Source organism: Paramisgurnus dabryanus, chromosome 13, assembly GCF_030506205.2.
Source record: "Paramisgurnus dabryanus chromosome 13, PD_genome_1.1, whole genome shotgun sequence".
NCBI lineage: Eukaryota > Metazoa > Chordata > Actinopteri > Cypriniformes > Cobitidae > Paramisgurnus > Paramisgurnus dabryanus.
In genome coordinates this window covers 25,278,494-25,300,552 of record NC_133349.1, presented here as the reverse complement: position 1 = coordinate 25,300,552, position 22,059 = coordinate 25,278,494, and the positions used below count along the sequence as shown (strand labels likewise).

Genomic DNA, 22,059 nt, shown 5'->3' with positions numbered 1-22,059 from the left:
AGAAATCCGTAAATCGTAGCAAGCCAGCCAATGCTTGTCAGTGGTTTGGTGGTACTCGGTAGGTCCTCAAGATGGCGGCATGACGTAAAAGGTCACATGACTGATTTCCATCTATACGAAAATTAACCATGTTTCTTCCATGGTAAACGTGTAGTAACCATGTTTTTTGGTGTATTGATTACTATTAGCAAATCCGTAGTTTTACTACAGTAACCATAGTGTAACTATGGTTTTTGAGAACCATGGCTGTCAAAACCATGGTTATTGTGTGGTAACCATGGTATTATTATAGTAACCGTTGTTTTTTTTTGTTTTAACTGTAGTAAAACCATGGTTAATTTTCGTAAGGGCCATAGAAACCAGAAAACCCAAGAAAACTTTATAAAAAAAATCCAAGTCTGGGTTTTGAAGAACTGAGACAGACATTGGATGATCAAATGACATTAAGGGGGATGAGTAAATAATGATACAATTTTCATTTTTGGGTAGACTATGCCTTTACGTAGCTTACATAAAAAATACAACTCCGTTATCATTGTCTCTGATCTTTTTTTGAAACGCATATAACTTTCTTCTGTAAAACGCAAAAGGCAGAATTGTTTGGACTGACAGCCTCAGTCACCTTCACTTTCATAATTTTTTCTATATAATAAATGTAAATGGTGACTGATGACAGTCCCTACCAGTCTCCATAACCAGTTTCCTTTCACTCCCTGACTCTGACAGCCTCAACTCCATCATTAATATATGAACGGATTGAAGACAGATTTCATCATGAAAACACTGCAGTCGTAGTCTCGTCGTAATCTCATTGCCCCGAGCTGTCAATCTGCATGAGCATCCCAGACGCTCACATTCACCAAAATATTAGTCAGACGAAGACGGCGCGATGAACTTTTGAACCTTAGACTCGCTGCAGTGCTGCTGTAGTTGACGGCTGATAGCTAATCCAGTCTGTATGTCTTATGCATTCTTGTTGTTGTCTATATTTATTTTTTTCTGTGACAGCCGTGGTAGACGGCAAACTGTACACATTGTACCAAGAGTAGAGCTGGGCAGTGTGCAGAGACCCCGGCACCTCAGAGAGTCTCTGTTAAAAATAACCTCCGCTGCAAGCTACTGTACTTCCTGTGATGATTACATGAGCATCGTCCTCAGCTATGTTGGGTCTTAAGTTCTCTTCTCTGAGCATTCCCCCGATGACTGACTGTCCTCATTTTCTTCTCTTCGTTCCTCTGAATTCTTCCTTTTGTCTTTTCCCTTCTTGATCTAATAACGCTCTCTCTCTTTCTCTGTAGAGATCAGACAGTAATGAAGACACTGAGGCTGCAGAAGAACTACTGCTCATTCACAAACCACTGACAGAAATAAACAACCTCCTCATTCAACTGGTCAGTATGTTTGTTTGAGTGTAATTGTGTGTTTGTTTTGTGCTTTATTCTCTACCATAGTTTTTACATACTGTAAATTTGGGTTGTGTAACGTGTTGGTAAGCAGGCAGGCAGAGGCAGTGGATCCACACGCAGTTACTTTATTAATAAACACAAAACAAGATAAGCAAAACAGAAACAAGATAATCCAGAAAAAGTGACAAAGAATAATCCACAGAATGAAAACAATAAAAACAGGAACCAACATCCAACAATGACTGACAAAGCACAACTCAAACACTAAGGATGCGTCCTAAAGCTCTAAAATGCAGCCTTCGGAGGCATTCCAAGGCATCAAGGCCGTCCGAATCCAATGATCGGTTTCCTTCCTGACTCCTGAGATATCTTCATCGTCTTGTCCCACAATTCTACGCGTGCATGGGGAATATGATTGGTTGAGCCTGGTCGAGTTTGAAAAAATAAAATGGTGGCCAAGAAGCGTCTGGAGCGCAAATTTAGTGTAAATAAAGTTGTATTTTCACTTTTTACATCTTTTAATTGCATTGTAGTTTTCAAATATGGGATTAGTTATCACAAAGACGCTATTTTAAACAGAATTCCATCCGAATGCATTTCTCAGAGCTGCCTTCATACCTCCGAAGTCATTGCCTCATGAGGCAGCGAGGCAACAAGTCAGCTGCCTATGCATTCAGATGTAGCCTAGGGCAGTATTGCGTTGTCACGGTTATGCGCCTGAACCTAAGTATTTTTTATTTTATCGGTGTGGCTGGCTAAACTGGTCTCTGAATAATATAAATGTTATAAATAAAATGTTTTGGTTTGATAGGGGTGAGGGGAGATGATGAGCATGGATCACAACTGTGCAGAGAGGTTTGGCAGCCAGGCAAGAATTCATGGACCTGTAGCTAACATTGTATACATTCATTTTACACAGTAAAGTTAGCTCAGTTTAATAGTTGATACATATTAGATATGAAAGAAGATATTACATATGAGTAAAGGTCATATATTTCGCTGAAACCATCTATATACACATGGTTAACCATGAGACAAGATACACCTGAAGAGAACAATTAGATAAGAACCAATAAAATAACAGAGCTACTAAGGACTACAAACATGGAAACAGTAACCTCAAATACAAACTAATGCTGGATACACACCAAAAGATAATCAGGCTGATTTAGGGCAGATTTCCCCCCTTCCGATAATCTTAGATATGTCCTGATGTGTCATATGGTTTTAAAGTATCGCCAGAGCGATTCGGGAGTAGCCGGCTGGCTAAGCCCATGCAGCCTTCTACAAAGCGGCTGCACAGAGTTGTGATGACACAGCTCATCGTGATTGGTCGGCTCACTGATGACAACAAATACGTGGGTTTCATGTATAATCCAACCTTCACCTCACAGATAAACCTGAATTATAAATTCATGCTTTATAAAAAAAAACACGTTAACATGCATAAATATGTTATATTTTGTTGTGCAATAAAATAAAAATAAGCAAATTACCAAACTAAATTGGTATTTTATTAATGTAGGCTTGTTTCGCGTTATTTTCGGGCATACACTATAAGCAGCAATTAAAATATTCAATATAAAATTTTTCTGGTTGCAACTTTTTATTAAAAGGTTTGTTCACCAAATTCACCATCTTATTCACTTCATTCACGAAAAAAAGGAAACACGGCACACAAGTCACTACGGCAAGCAGCAGGTGTCCGGCTTGACGGCTCCCTCTTTATCTACTTCCTCGACTGGAAGCGACAAACCTCGCCGATCGGTCTGCGCAGCGCTGCATGAGCTTGAATACACCTATTATTTTATCAGATTTTCCCTTGGTGTGAGGTGTGTTAAGAGTGTCCGAACCTGATCGGAAGAATGTCAGAGCCGCCCCGATCACAAATCGTAAATATTAAACATGTTTAAAGGGATAGTTCGGCCAAAAATGATATTAAACCCTTGATTTACTCACCCCCAAGCCCCAAGCGAGTTGCATATGTCCATCGTTTTTAAGACAAACACATTTTCGGATATTTTAGAAAATGTTTTAGATCTTTCAGTTGATTAAATGTAATGTTAAGGGGTCCACAACCTTCAAGTCTAAAAAAAGTGCGTCCATCCTTCACAAATTAAATCCAAACGGCTCCAGGATGATAAACAAAGGTCTTCTGAGGGTAATCCGCGTGGTGTTGTTGTAGAAATATCCATATTTAAAACTTTATTAACCTAAATAAATACCTTCCGGTAGCGCCGCCATCTTAGTCGCGTCCGCATTCAGGATGAGAGCTTACGCAGCCTACGGAGGTTACTCTGCTGCTGCTCTGTGCCCCCGCCCTCCGAATTTCTCATACATCACTAAGAAAAGTGCGTACACTACGCTAATACTCTCTCCTGAATACAGAGGAGTCTAAGATGGCGGCCCTACCGGAAGGTATTTATTTTCGGAAGGGGTTTAAGGTTGTTTAAATTTGGCTCTCCTTATGATGTCATAAGGAGCTCGTATTATACCTTAATCTGCACTATCCAACCACAGTACCTCCATGTAGTGCAGAGAAAAAGAGAGACAGAAAATAATTCACAGCACAATTGAGTTCCAATTGCAACAAACCACCATCATTGTGATCAGTGTTTGAATTTCATCAGCTCGTTCGCATTTTAAAGGAAACACCCAAAACAGCACATTTTTGCACACATCTACAAAGTGGCAATTTTAACATGTTATAATAAATTATGTATATGGTATTTATTTTGAGCTAAAACTTCACATATGTGCTCTGGGGACATCTTAAGAAAGTCTTGTGCCATGGCCACTTTAAAGATCAGCATAAGGTCACCAAAATACAGATTCATCCTAAAAAAAATTTTAATAGTCTTTGCAGTACTTTCGGTTCATCAATTAACCGTTTTTTTTTTCATCTCCATATCTCATCCAATCAGATTCAAGGATCCGAATTAACAGTTGTATAAAATAAAGCAAAATCGGTTATTAGATTATAAGTACATATAGGCTGTTTATACATATCTGATGCACTCGATCACATTCTCATGTGTAGTTAACCCATTCTTATAATGAATAATAAAACAGCCATTTCAGAAATAATCAATTCAGAGGAGTGAGACATTCATAATTGAAGAGAGAAATTTACCTCTCATTCATTTGATGGAAGCCACAAAATGACATAGAGATAGATTGAATTCCACAGCCAATGAATTTTGTATATTTGCCAGGGCGTTTTATCTTTCAATCATGAAAGTGCATTAGGACAGCGGCCATAGATGAAGACTCTGCACCTTCTTCAAAAAGAATGATGGGATATTTGTGGGAGATGCAATAAATAGGAAATGTCGTTTTGTGGTTGTGTGGAAAGCTTTGTTGTATTGGTGGTTTGGAAGATTGCACGCTATATATGTCACGCTCTTGTGTCTGATAGGCTTTCAGCAGACATGTCTAGATGAAACTACACTGAGAATTTCATCAAGTGAAGATCTTTCTGTTTTGTGTGAGTGATGCAGAAGGGAATGAAAGTGGTTGGCATAGTGATGCACTGTGGCATAAAATTCTCACAGATGGCAGAGACCAACTCCCCACCAACAGACTTCACTCTGACATCCTTAATCATGCGTCCAGACTCTGTGTGTGTGTGTTTGTTGGTGGCAAGCTGTGCCCACACGACCCTCAAGGCAGAATCCAGACTCTGCCCACTGTGCCATAAAAAACTGACAGACTCATTCTTACACAACAAACACAAAAACTTGCATGCACGCTTCTATTGTTAAAACTTTTGATGTGGATTTTTGCAATACTGCCTCAACCGATGGCACAGGGGGTGGGGGAGTTGGTTTGTGTGGCATGCCACCCTGAAAGCAGTAACAATTTTGTACATGTGTGGTGTAACTAGTAGTGCTACCGTGACATCCATGCTAAATTCTCATAATCTAGGAGCCTCAAAGTTTGATTCACATTTTTTTCAATCTTTGACATGACTTTACTCAGTATTAAAGATATACATGTCATTAGGTGTATACTGCAATGCATTTTATAAATACTAACATTTTAAAGCATCTCATAATGCTGTGTCAGGTAAATGAGTTACAAGTATCTGATTTGATATTTCAGAATCAATAATTCAGACGAGCTCCTAATGCTCATAAGCAGATCTGTATTGAATTTTTCCCCCTGGTAGTTGCCAAATAGCATTGAACTTTGAAAATAAGGGTGCATTTTATTATATTATAATAATTATAATTACATTTCAGTCTTTATGCTTTTCTCAAACAGCCATCCGGTCTGACAAATACATTTAAAATGCAATCATTATGTGTAGTAGATTTTTTTCAACTTTTTTTTCAATTTTGGTCACACTGCTGGATATTTGCTGTCACTGATTTTTTATATCAACTACCCGCCCACAATATTCTGCAGAATCTCATAATGTTCCTGTCATTCACAAACATGTGCAAATCCCTTGACCCTTTCATATTTGTTTATTAAAATGTGATGGGCCAATTTATGAGATGGACCGAATAATAAAAATATTTTAGTCCAGATGTACAGTATAGTGTTTATGTGTGATCTGAATCTTAGAAGACCCAAAGTGTTATAAACACAACAAGATAGGATGATAATAATTAATCAGGGTTTCCCGCAGAAAATGTGTTAGTTAAGGTGGTAGGGTTGGGCGGGTGGTTGGGTCTGATGGCGTGGCAACCAAAGGGGTGGGGTGTATGCGTCATGATGAAAATTAAAATATTTTACTAAAATAAATAAATAAAATATTTATTTTTAAAACACTCAAATAAAACTTAATTTTGAAGAAACTATGACAAAAAATGAACACATACTAGATTATGAATGAATTAAATGTTTTTACCTCTAACGGGAATAGCTGCGTGATGAAGTGAAACTAAAGGGTTAATAAACACAAACTGTAGCAGATGTTGTAGAACGTCTGCCGAACGATGATAGTTTTTTGCCAAAAAGCTTGCATGCACTTATGGCGCTTTTCCATTGCATAGTACCGAACAGGTCGGGTCAGCTCAGCTGACCTTTGGGGCTTTTCCACTGGGAACAGTATGTAGTATCCAATACTTTTTTTAGTACTACCTCGGTTGAGTTTCCAAGCTGAGCTGATACTAAAACGTGACGTGAAAACACTGTAGATCACTGATTGGTTCGAAAGAATCGTCACTATCAGCGTCATCGCTAATGCAAGATTTGCTTTACCTTCGTGATTGCGCTGTCTCGAGCAAACCTGTTGTCATCTGTGCTTTGTTATAAGGCCCAAACTCCTTTGTAGCAGTGAAAACATCCACCTTCTGAGAACCAGAAACACCATAACAGTGTTTTTTTTTTGCAATTTGTGGACGCACATACATGACCCGCACATCCGCATGTATGCACAACATTTTTGCAACTTAAATAAGGCTTAGCAACGTGTCAACTGACGCCACGGGTGTTTGTACAGAAACTGTCATGTGAGACAGATTTATATTGACAAATGCGATGTGCAAACATCTATTTGTGGTGGGCAATTTAGATTTTTTGGTGGACTGACTAATAAATGTGCTCATGTATAGCTCAGTGGTAGAGCATGTGCAAAAGGTCATGGTTTGAACCCAGGGAACACGAGTTAATAAAAATGTATAGCTTGTAATGCACTGTAAGTCACTTTGGATAAAAGCATCTGTCAAATGCGTAAGTAAATAAGTAAATGTATGGGAAACAGTGCATTCCAACTCTCACTCCCACTTTTTGTATGATGTCACAGCAGTAGGCAGTGCAGTACTATGCAATGAAAAAGCGCCATTAGAGGGTTTTGCTGTAAAAGACAATAAAATTAGCTGAATACCAATTAAATTACCAAATTGACAATTGTAATTGCGACAATTACTGAATAATAACTTTTCATTGCCATTAAAGTGAAATTACTGAACCTAAACATAAGATATAAAATGTTCATTTACAAGAAGACGTATCAGCACACATAGAGGTTTTGCATCTAAACTCTTTAAATAATGATTGGCGTCATCATATGTGGTTTATTGAAATATACTTAACTTATCCCAATAATGCATTCATGTTTTAAACAGCACTGTGTGAATACCGCGAGTACCACACAGAATTAGTTGACTTTGGCTTTATCTGGACTTTGGTCTGAAGGACACTAGGATGGGACAGTGTGAGATAGTGTGTTGTCAAAGGCAAATGTTGCCCAAGGATCAAGCGAACAGATTGTCTATGCATGTGCTAAGGACAGACTGCATTTTAAATAGCCGGTCCAAAACGGAAATGTGCCACCTCAAAGCCACTACTTAACATGAAAGTGTGTCCTACAAACCTTCATCGTGACTTCTCATGTGTTTACTCCACACGTTTTTCTTTGTGGTGGTAAACATTCAGAGCGCGCCCGCAAACAATCCCGAATTATCTGCCCCGCAGTCTGTTTGCGCAGCCGGCGAGATCTCTCTTTCAATACGCCACATGGCTTAAAAATCATCATCTGCGCTGTTGTTTGTTCCAAAATACAGAACTCTTACTCAAGCAAGTTTGTGCCCGGCAGGGTGACCGTACGCAAGTATGCGGAGTTCATCGCCGGGTACGTACGGAGGTCATAAAAGGCCAGGAGCGTTACACGTCCCCATAGGCTTCTGTTCTCCACCTCCTCTCATTCTCTATTCCTGTCCTCCAATCATCCTTTCACAGCCCACAGTGGTATTAACACTCCCTAATCTCCCTGATGCTTGTGTGCTTTTCAGCCCACAGCCCCATTAGACTCCTCAGCCTGATTTCCCAGATGCATCTACAAGTCTTGCTAAGTAAACAGGGTGGATTTGGGAGGCCGTCTAAGCAGGTGTTAACTCTTGTTCGGCTCTGACTCTGCGTTGGCATGTGAACAATACCGAGCCGATGAGCCCGTGGCCTCGCACCAAAGGCTTTTCAGCGCCAGGGTTCTCCCTCCGGTCAGCCTCTCTTTGGGACCTGGAAGGGGAGGCAGTCTTTTGGGGTATTGTCTGGGCTCCTAAAGCCCCACACTCAATTCTGGAGTGGCCGGCGACATCACAAAGAGGAGGCGGGATTAGGCGCGGCTGGCCCTTGCCCCCGAGTCTCTTGGGATTACGCCTTTATGGCAGAGGGCAGCAACAGATCAGGACGGAAAAGAGGCTGGAATCCCAGAGTCGACCACACGGGACTTTGAGGGCTGAAATGAGCAGGAAAGAAAATCCCCACGGCCCTTGTGTGGTGCTTTTTGTCTTTATCTCAGTGTCAGGCTGAGAGGAGATTGTTGTCGTCTGGGTTAAGAACTCATACTCCATATACTGCTCCCCTGATGGACATATTAAGCCTGAAACTGCAGCCGCCGCTGTCTCTGAGGACGAGAACAGTACTTTGTTTGAACAGTTCAGCTATCAAGTTATTATATGTGACCCTGGACCACAAAACCCAGTCGAAAGCCGCACGGGTATATTTGTAGCAATAGCCAAAATACAAAAATGATTAGGATGTTAAGATCATGTTACAAGAAGATATTTGGTACATTTTCTATCATATTTATATCAAAAACTTATTTCACATTAGTAATATGTGGTGCTAAGAACTTAATTTGAACAACTTTTAAGGGGATTTTTTTTTTTTTGCAATATTTCATGTCTTATATTTGCATTTATATTTGCATTTTTTTTTTTTTTTAAACGCTTCCCGATGCTGTTTCAACATGACACTGAGAAAGAAATCCTCACTAAATGAATGTTTCGACACATATATACAAGATTCTGGATTCTCTGGGCCATTGCTATCGACTGTACATAGACAAACAGATTTGTAGTGCTGAGATGCATGAAGGATGTAGTTTCATATTTCCCACAAGCAACAGCAGAGCAAATGAAAGTCATAAAAATATTCGTGTGAAGGGTAGAGTTTGGCTACTGCTCAGCTGATCAATAATTCAGCCGCTTCTGTCAAACTCCCATATAGGCTCTGTTGCAGGTATATTGACAATTTTAAAAGATTCATTGCTAGAATTTTTTTTCATTAACGCTCAGAGGGATAAGTATTTATAGGCTATATTAGACCATATTATTGTATTGTACCTGAAAGTGCAAGTATTTGTAATTTTACACTAAAATGAGGCTTTAATGGTTCAGTGTTTGTTTGTTTTTTCAACAGTGGCGGCTCGTGACTGCTCTTCCGAGGGGTGCAAATTCAAAATAATTGTTTGTAGTGTCATGTGTGTTGCTCGTGTTTTCAAAATATGTGTTTGTTGCATCTGTGAACCATGTGCATCATGTGTTTTTTCAAAATAAGTGCCTGCTGCATATGTCGAAACCGTTTATGATAAAAGAGACGCTCACGTTTACAAAATACACGCAAGACACTCCTTAAAGGAATATTCCATTTTCTTAAAAGAAAAGACCGCAATACGTCATGACGTCAAGAGGTCACAGAGGACGAACGCGAAACTCCGCCCCAGTGTTTACAAGTGTGTTGAAAGAGGACCATTCCTACGTTGTTGTATGTCAACTGATACTAATTAATGTTTTTGTGTCAGTTTATTGTTTACAATGGTCCGCAAATGTGTGTTTTATATATGTAACACGTGACCTCACTACGCATTTACGTTAGGTCGCGTTGGACCGGATTTAGACGAGAAGTTGTGGTTTAAAAGTGTATATTTGTTATTTTTCTTGTCAAAAATGACAATCGTTTTGCTAGATAAGACCCTTATGCCTCGTTTGGGATCGTTTAGAGTCCTTTGAAACTCCGTTGAAAAAAACTGTTATGTATTAAATGTTGGGCTCTATTAAAGTCCATTTAAATGAGAAAAATCCTGCAATGTTTTCCTCAAAAAACATAATTTCTTCTCGACTGAACAAAAAAAGACATCAACATTTTGGATGACATGGTGGTGAGTAAATTATCTGGATTTTTCTTTTAAGAAAATGGAATATTCCTTTAATTGTAAACTTTGATTACGCATGAGATTATGCGAGTATCTGGAGTAAACATTAACCCTTTAGACGCATCTGCAACAGGCAATTATTTTGACAAGACATGTGATGCACATAGGATCTCTCGATGCGCAGAACACATATTTTGAAATGACGAACCACACACATGACGGGCTACATGCATGTTGTGACGAACTTCACATCGTTGCATCCTCGAAAAAAAGAAGTCACCGGCCACCACTGTTCTTCAATCTTTATTAAAAATTTAGTTCGTAATATGCTAATATCTTAAAATAATTTATATTTATAGGCCACATTGTTGACTGGGCCACTGATTAATAATGTGTCAGCTTGGCTGATTAACAACCGTATTAGTTTTACTAACTTTGCATCAGCAATGATTTTTAGTTGTTTGGTTATCTTCGTTTTGATGAATCTGGAGTACAGATTAACTTAACCCTTGTGCATCCTTGAGGACATTTTTGGCTTTTTCAGTTTTTTTTTGATAACTTTGCCTGCGTTAATGCTAACTGCATAAAATTTGCCACAGGTGAGTATTTTTATTGGAATTTTAATATTTCACCTTCATTTCCTTTAAAAAATCTATTTTCTACTAGGTACACAAAATACTTCTCAGGACCTTTTGGACAAAAATGTCCCCATTGAAACCCATTAAAACTGCAATTTTTAATCCCGATGCCATTCAACTATAAAATGATGCAATCTTTGTTAACAGGCTTTTATTCTGTTGGCAAGGTAAGGTAACTTTATTTGTACCCGAGGGTAGATTTTGGTTGCAGGTAAAAAGAATGGATTATTTACACAGATACACACACTTTTCAAAATAATTGAAAATAATTAAACATTTTCTTTTTTTCATAAAAAAACAGCAGTGGCATTATGTAAACAAACCAGCATTTAAAGGGTTAAAATTCTGAAAATTAATGAATGTTTGATCATTGTGATTAGAGCTGATGCTGGTTAAAAAAATGGCATCAGTGAAAGTGGAAAAAATATAAATCTATAATATTATTATGACACTTTTTGGACATGGACTTTTTTGTCCCCTATGAACCTATGTGTAACTTTTTTTAATTGATGGACAAGGGTTAAGTTTGATTTCACCTCATTATTTAATTGTATTATATGTATTATTAAATTGCGTTATATGTACACTACGAGTCAAAAGTTTTAAAACACATCACTGAAATGTTAACTGTGAAAATTCTTAAAAATCATTTAATCTGAAGGTATATGGCTAAATGCTGAAAATTACTTTTGTAGACAAAATATAGCTGTGCCAAACATATTAACTTTTGTTATTAGAAAACTAAAATTTGATTTTAAAATATTTGACTTAAACTGAATATTAAAGGAAAAGCAGCCAATAAGAGCCCAGATTAAATGAAACACCTTTGATATTCTTAAAATTCATCCTAAATGGAAACTTTAAGAAGCTTCTTAATAAAATTATGCATGTATGGTTTTGCAATTTCTAGCAAAGAGACTACACTTCAGATGATAAAATATAACAGTTTTTATTTATTTTGGATGCTTTTAGTCACCAACATAATTCCCACAGTTACATTTGTATTATGCCATAATTTGGACAAGTTTATTAGTATTCTGTCACCTGCTACGTTAATGACTTTTTTGTGTGTGTTTTTGTACTGTAGTTGGCGTGTAATGACAGCAAGTTGTACGAGGAGGTCAGTTCTTGTGTGTCTTTGCTGGCTCAGCTCTATGGAGGAGAAGGAGCCGACCGCATGCAACCGGAGGAGCTGCTCAGCCTGGCACACGCATTACAGACACACACCGAACCCAGACAACAAAAACTGCTGCTCCGTGTGCTCAAACGCCGGGTGAGTGCCTGCAAACACTGATCTGAGACCAGCACACCTTAGGTGTCTCAAAAATGCATTATAAACAATTCATGTGTCATATTAACAGAAGATGGTACATATTTTTATATTATAATCTTAATGAAAAAAAGTAATTTTGTTGAAAAGGACATCAAGGTAGTTTTTCTTTTTTTAAAGTCGTAGTTCTGTAAGACTATGTCTGTGTATAGCAAATTGCACCCTCTGTTTAATATTGGATAGCTTGTGTGGCAGGCCATAAACTGTGCTTGCTGTGCAGTGTGGTATTATGGGTCATGGAGAGGTTGGGTACATCTCACTAGAGTCTCGCATGACTGTTGATATACTCTCTCTCTCTGTCTGTCTCTCTCAGTCCTCTCATCTTTGGTGATTATGGGGGATTGTCACATATGAACGAGAGCACAATATAAATCATCAGTCTGGTTGAAAATAACACAGCGGGGCTGTTTACACTCATTACACTAGCATTGAATCTGTGAAAGTCAGTGTGTCATTGATCATTCGTAATTACAATGGGTCAGAACAGGAGAACGATGGTAAATGTTAAATTAGGATCCCTGCCATTATTCATGATTTCAACAGTTTGGCACGATTAACTATAAACATTCATTTGATAATTAGCAATCCGGGCAGAGGGAATTTGCATAATCTTACAAAGATGTGATTATTTCATTCTCAAAATATTATTAAAGTCAATTAAATATGATAATATTGTTTATAATTCAGCCCTTCATGATATTATATATACCGTAAATATATATCCAACATGTATTTTTGTGAGTGGATAGAGCAAAATGGCGATCAAAATTGATTCTGTGGTTTATATATCTATCTATCTTATGGTCAGTATGAATTAACTTGTTTGGTAATATGTGGTTGTACAATACCATGGAGTAGTTTGTAAATATATAGGGTGAGTTTCTGCCTTTGGAAATGTGTTTATATACAGAATATGACCATGGTGTTGTTTAAATCATCAGTGTTTGGATGACTTCATCTGTGCTCAAACACTGCAGATATTTGGAGAGGATCTGTTGGCTTTGACAGACTCTAGAGAGAAAAGAATGACTTCATCCAAATAAATCACACATACTCACTGCCCGGTCATAAACATACTGACACTTCTGAAACATTTAGTAATATCAGGGGTTTTCCTGAATATTTTGTGCCGCCTCCGGCTTTTGACAGGTTTCTCTGTCATTCACGGAAAACACAAACAATCCTTGCACTCAGTGGATTATCATTTGTAAGTGCAGTTGCGGCCTTACTCCACTGTGATGTCGCTGTTTTGTTGGCAGCACAGTAAGGAGCCAATCATACCAAATGCGTTGTGAAAGCTTGGAAACGCAAGGCGTGGCGCACTTCCTTTTTTTTTGGTCACTTTAAAAAAAAGTGCAGTGCTGTGCAGCTTTTTGTATTGCTAGGCAACCACAGATGCAGATTTTCTGTCAATCAAATATTGAAGCATAAGCGCACTTTTGCTGTTAACTGTCATATTAGCAGAAACTTTAGCTTTTTAAACTCTGTCCCGGGTCCAAAATGACTTAATATAAAATATTCCTTTAAAGGAATAGTTCGGCCAAAAATGATATTAAACCCATGATTTACTCACCCCCAAGCTGTCCGAGTTGCATATGTCCATCGTTTTTCAGACAAACACATTTTCGGATATTTTAGAAAATGTTTTAGATCTTTCAGTTAATTAAATGTAATGTTACGGGGTCCACGACTTTCAAGTCCAAAAATCCTTCACAAATTAAATCCAAACGGCTCCAGGATGATAAACAAAGGTCTTCTGAGGGTAATCCGCGCGGTGTTGTTGTAGAAATATCCATATTTAAAACTTTATTAACGAAAATAAACACCTTCCGGTAGCGCCGCCATCTTAGTCGCGTCAGCATTCAGGATGAGAGCTTACGCAGCCTACGGAGGCTACTACTGCTGCTCTGTGCCCCCGCCCTCCGAATTTGTCATACGTTACTAAGAAAAGTGCGTACACTACGCTAATACTCTCTCCTGAATACAGAGGAGTCTAAGATGGCGGCGCTACCGGAAGATAGTTATTTTCCTGTTTCCTGCATGAAATTATTTGGTGGTTCAACATCGCAATCTCGTTGCCGCGTTTAACCCACAGCGTGACCAGTACGGACTCATTTTTTTTTTTTTTTTTTTTTTTTGATAAACTGTTAAAACAATTCAGTCAGCAGGCGAATCAGTCAGAATTCAGTGTTTCAATCGGAGATCAGTAAGTGCTTCATATGATTATTGAATATAATTGATTAAATATAACACTATTATTAGAGAATGTATTATATTGAGCAGTAGAGGCAGGAAAAGTAGTTTTCTTCTATCACCAAAGACTGTAAAACACTGCAAAACTGATATTTCATTAAGCTTTGACAACTTTGCTTTTGTTAGCTGTAAATAAACTCTGCTGCTTTGTTGTTTTTTATTAATTGAATGTTTAATAAATGAAAAAAGTTTTTTATTTTCATTTTCTTTAATCATTTAATTATTAATTGCATGTAGTGTGCTACTGAACCACAGGATATGTGTTCATCAGGATAGCACCACCTTCATTTCATTTTGAGCCAGGAAAAAAACTTAAATATGATAGATAAACAGATTGCTAAGTGTTTTTTTGTTCATCTCATCTTCCATTAAAATAATCACTATGTGTATGGTGCATCCCTTCATGCCCCCCCCCCCCCCCCATAGAAAATGTATGACATAAAACATTCCAAAACTTGAATTAAACAAAGCATATTAAATTATACAATGTAGTACTGTTGGTTAGTAGCTTTATTTTTCTGAGATTTAATTACACAGAATTTATAATAAATTAATGTGATTTATAAAATGTCATTAATCTGGGATCCCCCTGGCACCATCTCAGGGCTCCCCAGCAGACCACGGCCCCCAGTTTGAGAACCACTGACTTAAGAAATCAGTTTTTCCATGATTCTGGATTACTTTATGGAATTCAGTTTCTGATTCTCATCTCGGGAATAAGCCATCCGCTAGATTTATAGTGCTATCTATCTGTCTTTTATTAATTAAATCCTTACCCTGTTGTTTTTGAGACGCATGGCAATTACTTGGTGAAAATGCGAGTGTCTGTAATACGAGTTTGATAAGTTTAGTCGCTCTTGATAAGAAGTGAATCAATTTCTCATACAATCTCAAGCTGTCAACAAACCTCAAGCTGCTTTCTTTATTCCAGTATAATGAGAATACAACGAGTCGAGCACTTCTCAGTTAAATGTGTATTTGTGTAGATCTCAGCATCTCGGCCTGCCACATTATCAAAGATCTGTAAGAGAATGAAATAATCTTTGCTTTTGTTATACGTTTGTGTTTGTAATGGAGCGCTCTGTGTTTTGGATGAAGTCATTGAAATGGATCTTGTATATCATTGTAAACTTAAACTGAAGCACATGCAGAATAAAGCTAAAACAATTTGGTTTTGCAAATCAATACAGCTTACTTATTTTGAGTTTTGACTTGTGATAAGTTGACATAACTTATAAAACAAGTTGAAGTTATTTAACTTAATTTGTTAAGTTAAAGAAACATAAAAATATTTGTTAGTTGACATCATTTTTAACAGTGCAGTAGCCCAGGGCTGGAGTGAATCGTACAAAAACATACGATTTTATGAAAATAACAGTAACAGAACCCGTCGTACGAATAAATACGAATTAGCCTTTTTGTAAAATATGTACGAATTACAGTGAGATAGCGTTACAAGTTCATGGGCCCAATGTCAATGCAATAGCTAGTGATCTGTCAGACCCATCTACTTTCTTCATACCTCTGGATGATCCCCAAACAATATTTTTCTTTCCAAGTTTATCATTCAGCGTGCAAGTCTAATTTCTGTCTGCTTTAGTGTTTTATATGCTTGTGCCAACACTTCACCTTCACTCCATTGATCATCCTCCTCTGCTTCTCCCCAGGATCTTCTCCCTCCATCAAGAGCTATTATAGGCCTCATTAGTGTCAACCAGCCAGATCACAACACTTCTCCTGCTTTAACACTTTCATCTGTCTCTTAATGTCTCCACCTGTCTCTATATCTCTTACCCAAGGATTACATGCTGATGGGTATAATCATTTTTTTTAGTTGAGGAGTTATAAAGAGGACAGTGTATAAGCACTTGAACCTCTATGTATAGTGTGTCTTGTGTTTAACAAAGCGTGAGATTGACTGCGGTTGGTCTATTGATCAGAGAGCACACTCACACACAGGCCTCATCTCTCTCTCTCTCTCTCTCTCTCTCTCTCTCTCTCTCTCTCTCTCTCTATATATATATATATATATATATATATATCTCTCTCTCTCTCTCTCTCTCTCTCTCTCTCTCTCTCTCTCATAGCAGAATGCAGGTTGTGGCTAGGGATGTGCATTGTGCTCATTTCGATTTTTTAGTTCTCAACAGATAAATCAACTAAGGATTTAGGGTGAGAATAGAGCAGGTCTACATACAAATGCCCTAGACAAAGATCTCAGACTATTGCATTGGTGTTTTACTCGATGTTATTGTGGTCTCTTTAACCAGTCAGATTGCCCAAAATACCACTATCATCAATCGCATTATTAAAAAGTAATTGTTAAAGTCATGCAATTATTGTTTTCAATAACCTAGTTACACGCAATTACATCTGTATTTAGCACTACTTGAACACTTTTATGCAAAATTAGCAAACTTTTCTGAATCCATATCCATGAGGGTCTATCAGGCTGCTCAACAAGAAATTGGTATTTAGTTTTAGGGGTGATTTCCTGGACATGGTTTATCAGGACTGGCTCTAGGCCCACCCAATCAGAATTTAGTTAAAAACATCATTAATATTTTATTTTACAATATTTACTATTTTATCTGAAGCAGGCTATGTTAACTCTTTCCCCGCCAGCGTTTAAAAAAAAAAGTTGCCAGCCAGCGCCAGCATTTTTCATGATTTTCACAAAAGTTTAATGCCTTCCAGAAAATGTTCTTCTTTAAATATATAAACAAGAAATATATCAGATGAAAGAACAGACCCTCTGCTTTCAAACAAAAAAAAACGTTTCATCCTATTCCTTCATTAGTTCTCTTGTAATCACCTTTCAAACATGGGTAGGTTTCTTGAAAAACACCCAGTTTTGAGCAAAAAGCTGAGATAATAAAATTTTTGCGAAGGACTTTTGATAGAGATCAGATGCAGAGCGATGCTGAGGGCAAAATGCCACCAAGATGAATAAAAATGCCCCCTAAATTCAAGACAATTCATGACCCTAAAAAATGTCATGATCAAAATTAAATGTGAAAATAAAGAGAAGCGTCAATGACTGCATTAGATTTAGATCTGTTCAAGTTGCATCAGGTTCCTTTATACGCATTATTTTTGCAGCGTTGAGCATTACAGCCCACACTTTTATAGCTAGCAAAAAATTGGCACTGGGGCTTGTCCTAGTCTCACACTAAAAAGCATGTTTGAGCTGCCTTAATTAAAAAAAACTTATTTTAACTCTTTCCCCGCCAGCGTTTTTTTTTTTATGTTGCCAGCACCAGCATGATTTTAACAAAAGTTGATTGCTTCCAGAAAATTTTATTCTTTAAATATATAAACATACAATATATCAAATGAAAGAACAGACCATTTGCTTACCCTCTGATTAAAAAAAAACATTTCACCCCACCTTTATTTGTTTTCTTTTTATCACCTCTCAAATATGGGTAGGTTTCTTTAAAAATACAAAATTTTGACCAAAAAGCTGAAATAATTGCATTTTTCTGAAGGAATTTTGATCAGATTCAGAGTGATCATCAAAACATACACAAAGTTTAAACTGTTTGTCTAATTTTATACTTCCGGGTTTTATAAGTTGGGTAAGAGCCCCACCTTGTGGATAATAGCGGAAATACAGATTGAAGGAAACACTTGTCATTGGCAGGGAGTTAAAACAATCAGTGCTAAGGTTTCACGATTTCGATTTAAAATTAAAAATCGAAATCGTGAAACCCTTAGCACTGATTGTTTTAACAAAATTAAGTCACAACCTCGAACTTCGAAATAAAAAAATGGAATTGTCGATGCTGCCACGCCCCCATGTCACGTCTGGTCAGCTTGCCAAGCGGGAAAAAAACACGCGTTGACTGCTGCGAGTCAACCTCCTCTAACTTCGCTAGCTACAGCCAGTTAAAACTTATTATGACTTATTGGGGTATAGTCTCACAATCTCGTCTGACGGTAATAAAAAAGCGTTTTTAAGGTGGAAAGTACTGACAGGAATGTTCATCTGACAGGAAATTTGTTTTATCAGGTATGTGCGTATACCATATTTTTCCACTGGCAGAACAACTAACATGGCAGGGCATCTCCGGGTTCAAGGTCAGATATTATATTTCATAAAAGTGCAGTCTTAAAATAGCCAAGAATTTTTTGTGCTTTCAAAAAAAATTTAAATTGAGAATCAAATCGTGACCTCAGAATTGAAAATGTATTCGAATCGAGGATTTGGAGAATCGTGATTAGTGCCATTGTTTTGTCTCAAGATGCACATCAGCATTGTTTTTTGTAGGTTATGCTTGTATAAACTACGTAAATGTCCTAATGTATCTAAGGCCTAGTACTGGCTTAACCTAAACCCTGCCTCATTATGTTTAACAAAGGTAAAAGAAAATACAGTACACAAAATTCAAGAATCATGAACTGGATTCAATTTCCCAGGAGAACCCAGAGATGAGGTCTCTTTTTTTTAAGGTTTTCAAGAGAACAATTCTGCAAAGTTCGATTTGGCTGGAATTTAAATGACAAGGTATTCCTGTGAAACATATTTACCCAAACCAAACAAGCTTTAGACCAGGACCTGTCTGTCTTAAGTCCATCGGCATCTTTACTGATTTCCCAGACACAAAGAGGGAAAGTAACCTTGGGGATTTGTGTTTGTCCATATGCATTCACTGAAGCATGTCTGTTGTTTGTGTGTTTTAAATCGTCCTCTTTGATTCATGACTTGCTGTCCATGTCCTAATTACACACGCGCTCCATCACCGCAGTGCTAATGGAACAAAATGACCCGGTCACATTACTGCCCTCATCTGCTGTCTGCCTGCCAACACTACTGGAGATAAATCATCCAGTCCGACGTCTCTCTCTCACACACACAGGCGCTCTGCTCACATTTCTCTGATGTGTGGCTGTATGTGTGGTGTGGTATTATATTGTCATGTCTGATTCTACCTAATGATTCAGTCTCCAGAGAAACGTGTTGTGCTATGATCTGTGTCTAGCATGAGTAATTAGCTTCCTTCTCACAGGCAAACTACACTTGTTTGTTTCTTGATAAACCTCTGCTGTTTGATACCGCTGCTTTATTTGGGAATCTGTAGGAGTTTGATTTGTTTCATGTAAACTTTTCCTGACCCCCTGCATCACAAGCAATTAGTCCCATTGATCTCAGTGCGCTGTGTTTTTTTTTTGGTAGTTGTTAAGGCAATCATCCATCATTCTTGCATATGCTCCAGGCACGTGAGCACCCTCATGCCATTCCAGATGTGTATGACTTTGTTTTTTCTGTTGAGCACAAACAATTTTATATTAAAATTCAATCATGTCAGCTTTTTGTATGAGGGTCAGAGGTGGGCGATATGGGGTAAATATACCACGGTTTTACCATTACTGAGCCTTAATACAGCCATACTAATGCCCCTTTTTAAAAATTCATCCGCGCATAGCCGCATTCAGTATACTATGAAAGCTCAGCGGAGCCGGACGACGAAAAAATGTACAAAAACGTACTTTAGTCTCGTCATGTTTTCATAAGCCAACTCAATTGCGTAGCGTCACCTGGACTTTTTTGTGCGTCTATTCAGCCGCGCGCAGACATCAATGGTGCGTGCACTGCGTCAGTGCAACTGCTGCATTGCTATTTCAAACGTGAATTGGGTAACTACAATAAATATAATTCCATTTTATTGCGATTATCTTTGTAAATTAATACACTTAAGTTAGCTGTTTAAATTTAAACTTGAGATTTACACCAGGGCACAAAAGATTTACACTGGGGCACGAATAGCGACGCCCCTGTTCTTAAGCGAAACTCTTTGTTCATATTTTCATATTTTGAAGCTCATTTAGAAATGTAAATCTTATTTGTTTGTGTTTATTGAAAGAACAAAACTCCTATATATCTGGGATAGCTTGAGGGTGAGTATATTATGAGAGAATATTATTAATCTTGGGTGAACTATTGCTTAAGAAGAGATCTTCAGACAAATTTCATATAGATCAGCTTTATTAAAGAACAACCAGAACCTAAATCATACCTGTGAACATTGGGATTTAAAAATAAGGGAAATTTCCCGAACCCTAACAACCCCACCCAGCCCCCCACCCTTTTACGCTACTACGCAAGGGAATAAATAGGTATATAGTACTTTGTGCCATTGTTTGTATTCATGTTAATGTATACATGAATGTCACAGAAGATGCATTTCTTAACACCTTCTAAGTCAAGCAGTAAAGCACAAACAGCAGTGTTTCCCTACACGCAAAGTTATAAAAAAATACATCAGCCCACACGTCCAAATGTGCAAATTTGTGCATGCTAATTTGTGTGCTGGTTGTAGCTTTGTGCGCGGCTCGTCATCCTCCACCTTTCCTTGTGAAGCTTTTCTTCTTTTCTTCTTGTCTATAGATCTAAAATGTTTATCATTGATATAACGTGTTTTGTCATTCGATAGCGATAATTATTTATACATTTTATTAAGCTTTTTAAAAGTAAAAAAAATTTAGTTTAAATTTAAAGTTTAAATTTAACCACTGTATGTTTTATTTACACACTTTATTAAGGCAAACAATGAACAATTTTAGTTTAGCAGTACAAAACATTTGTATATCTTACATAAAGATTAAATTACTGTTAAATAAACTCCATAAATGTTCTCTCTGGAGCATTTTCATCACCATAATGTTAAATTTTGCCAAATCAGTATGGCCTGGTAGAGTAATAATTTAAATAAGAAATCATTTGTATTGCGGATGTGTCGAACACCGCCATCCGCGCGTAGCCGCAGTGAGTATAGTTTAAAAGCTGCGCTGACACGTGCGCACTTGAGCCGGACGCGGAAAAGAAGTATAGACGGTTTCATCGGACGCACATGCGCTCAAGTGATACACGTCTGGATCCGAACTTTACTTCCGGTTTCGTTTTTTTAATGGTCTGACTAGTTGCTAAACTGATCTCTTGAACAAATGCCTCATCAAAAATAACAAATGCTTTGATTTCCTAGTTAATCTATGTGTTTTTTTTTTGCTTGTTATATAAATAAACTTTGTTTAAAGAACTTTGTTGTTATTTATTCTTAGCGGAGTTTACCGGAAGTTACGTGCAGACCACGACAGCCGCTTGTTTATGTTGTTACTGCTGAAACCGTCTATACCCGGCCCACAAGTATACACAGCTAACACACAACATTGTTCCGATGGTGGTCAGACGCAAAAAAAACAAAGAACTGCCACACTGGCGAGCTTACATTTCCTTTTATTATTGACAATCTCCTCGACCACCGCACTCATTTTTACACGTTTACGTGTTTTTCCTGTTACATGGCGATGGTGCAATCGAACCCCACAGCAACACTTGTAATTGGCTGTTTGCTTGTCACTCACAACAGCTCTTTTATCAGGGCATATAATAGACTGTTTAAGATCTAGAAATGGTGATGTAATGTATTCCAATGCAGTTTTAGCAATGCATTAACAGGCGTTCTTCTATTGTTATTAATAAAGGTGTATCGACGATACATATCGATATTTGTTTTTTAACACCCAGCCCTATTACAGATATACTGC

At 37.7% G+C, this 22,059-nt stretch overlaps 1 protein-coding gene across 1 annotated transcript in view; it reads left to right on the top strand.

Annotated features, from left to right (window-relative positions):
- Nucleotides 1–22,059, top strand: part of ulk4 (unc-51 like kinase 4) — a 174,446-nt gene that overhangs the window by 125,625 nt on the left and 26,762 nt on the right. The window contains exons 34-35 of the mRNA XM_065270152.2: nucleotides 1,299–1,391; nucleotides 12,016–12,201. Of these exons, the coding sequence (XP_065126224.1) occupies nucleotides 1,299–1,391; nucleotides 12,016–12,201 (279 nt within the window). The remainder of the gene's footprint in view (nucleotides 1–1,298; nucleotides 1,392–12,015; nucleotides 12,202–22,059) is intronic.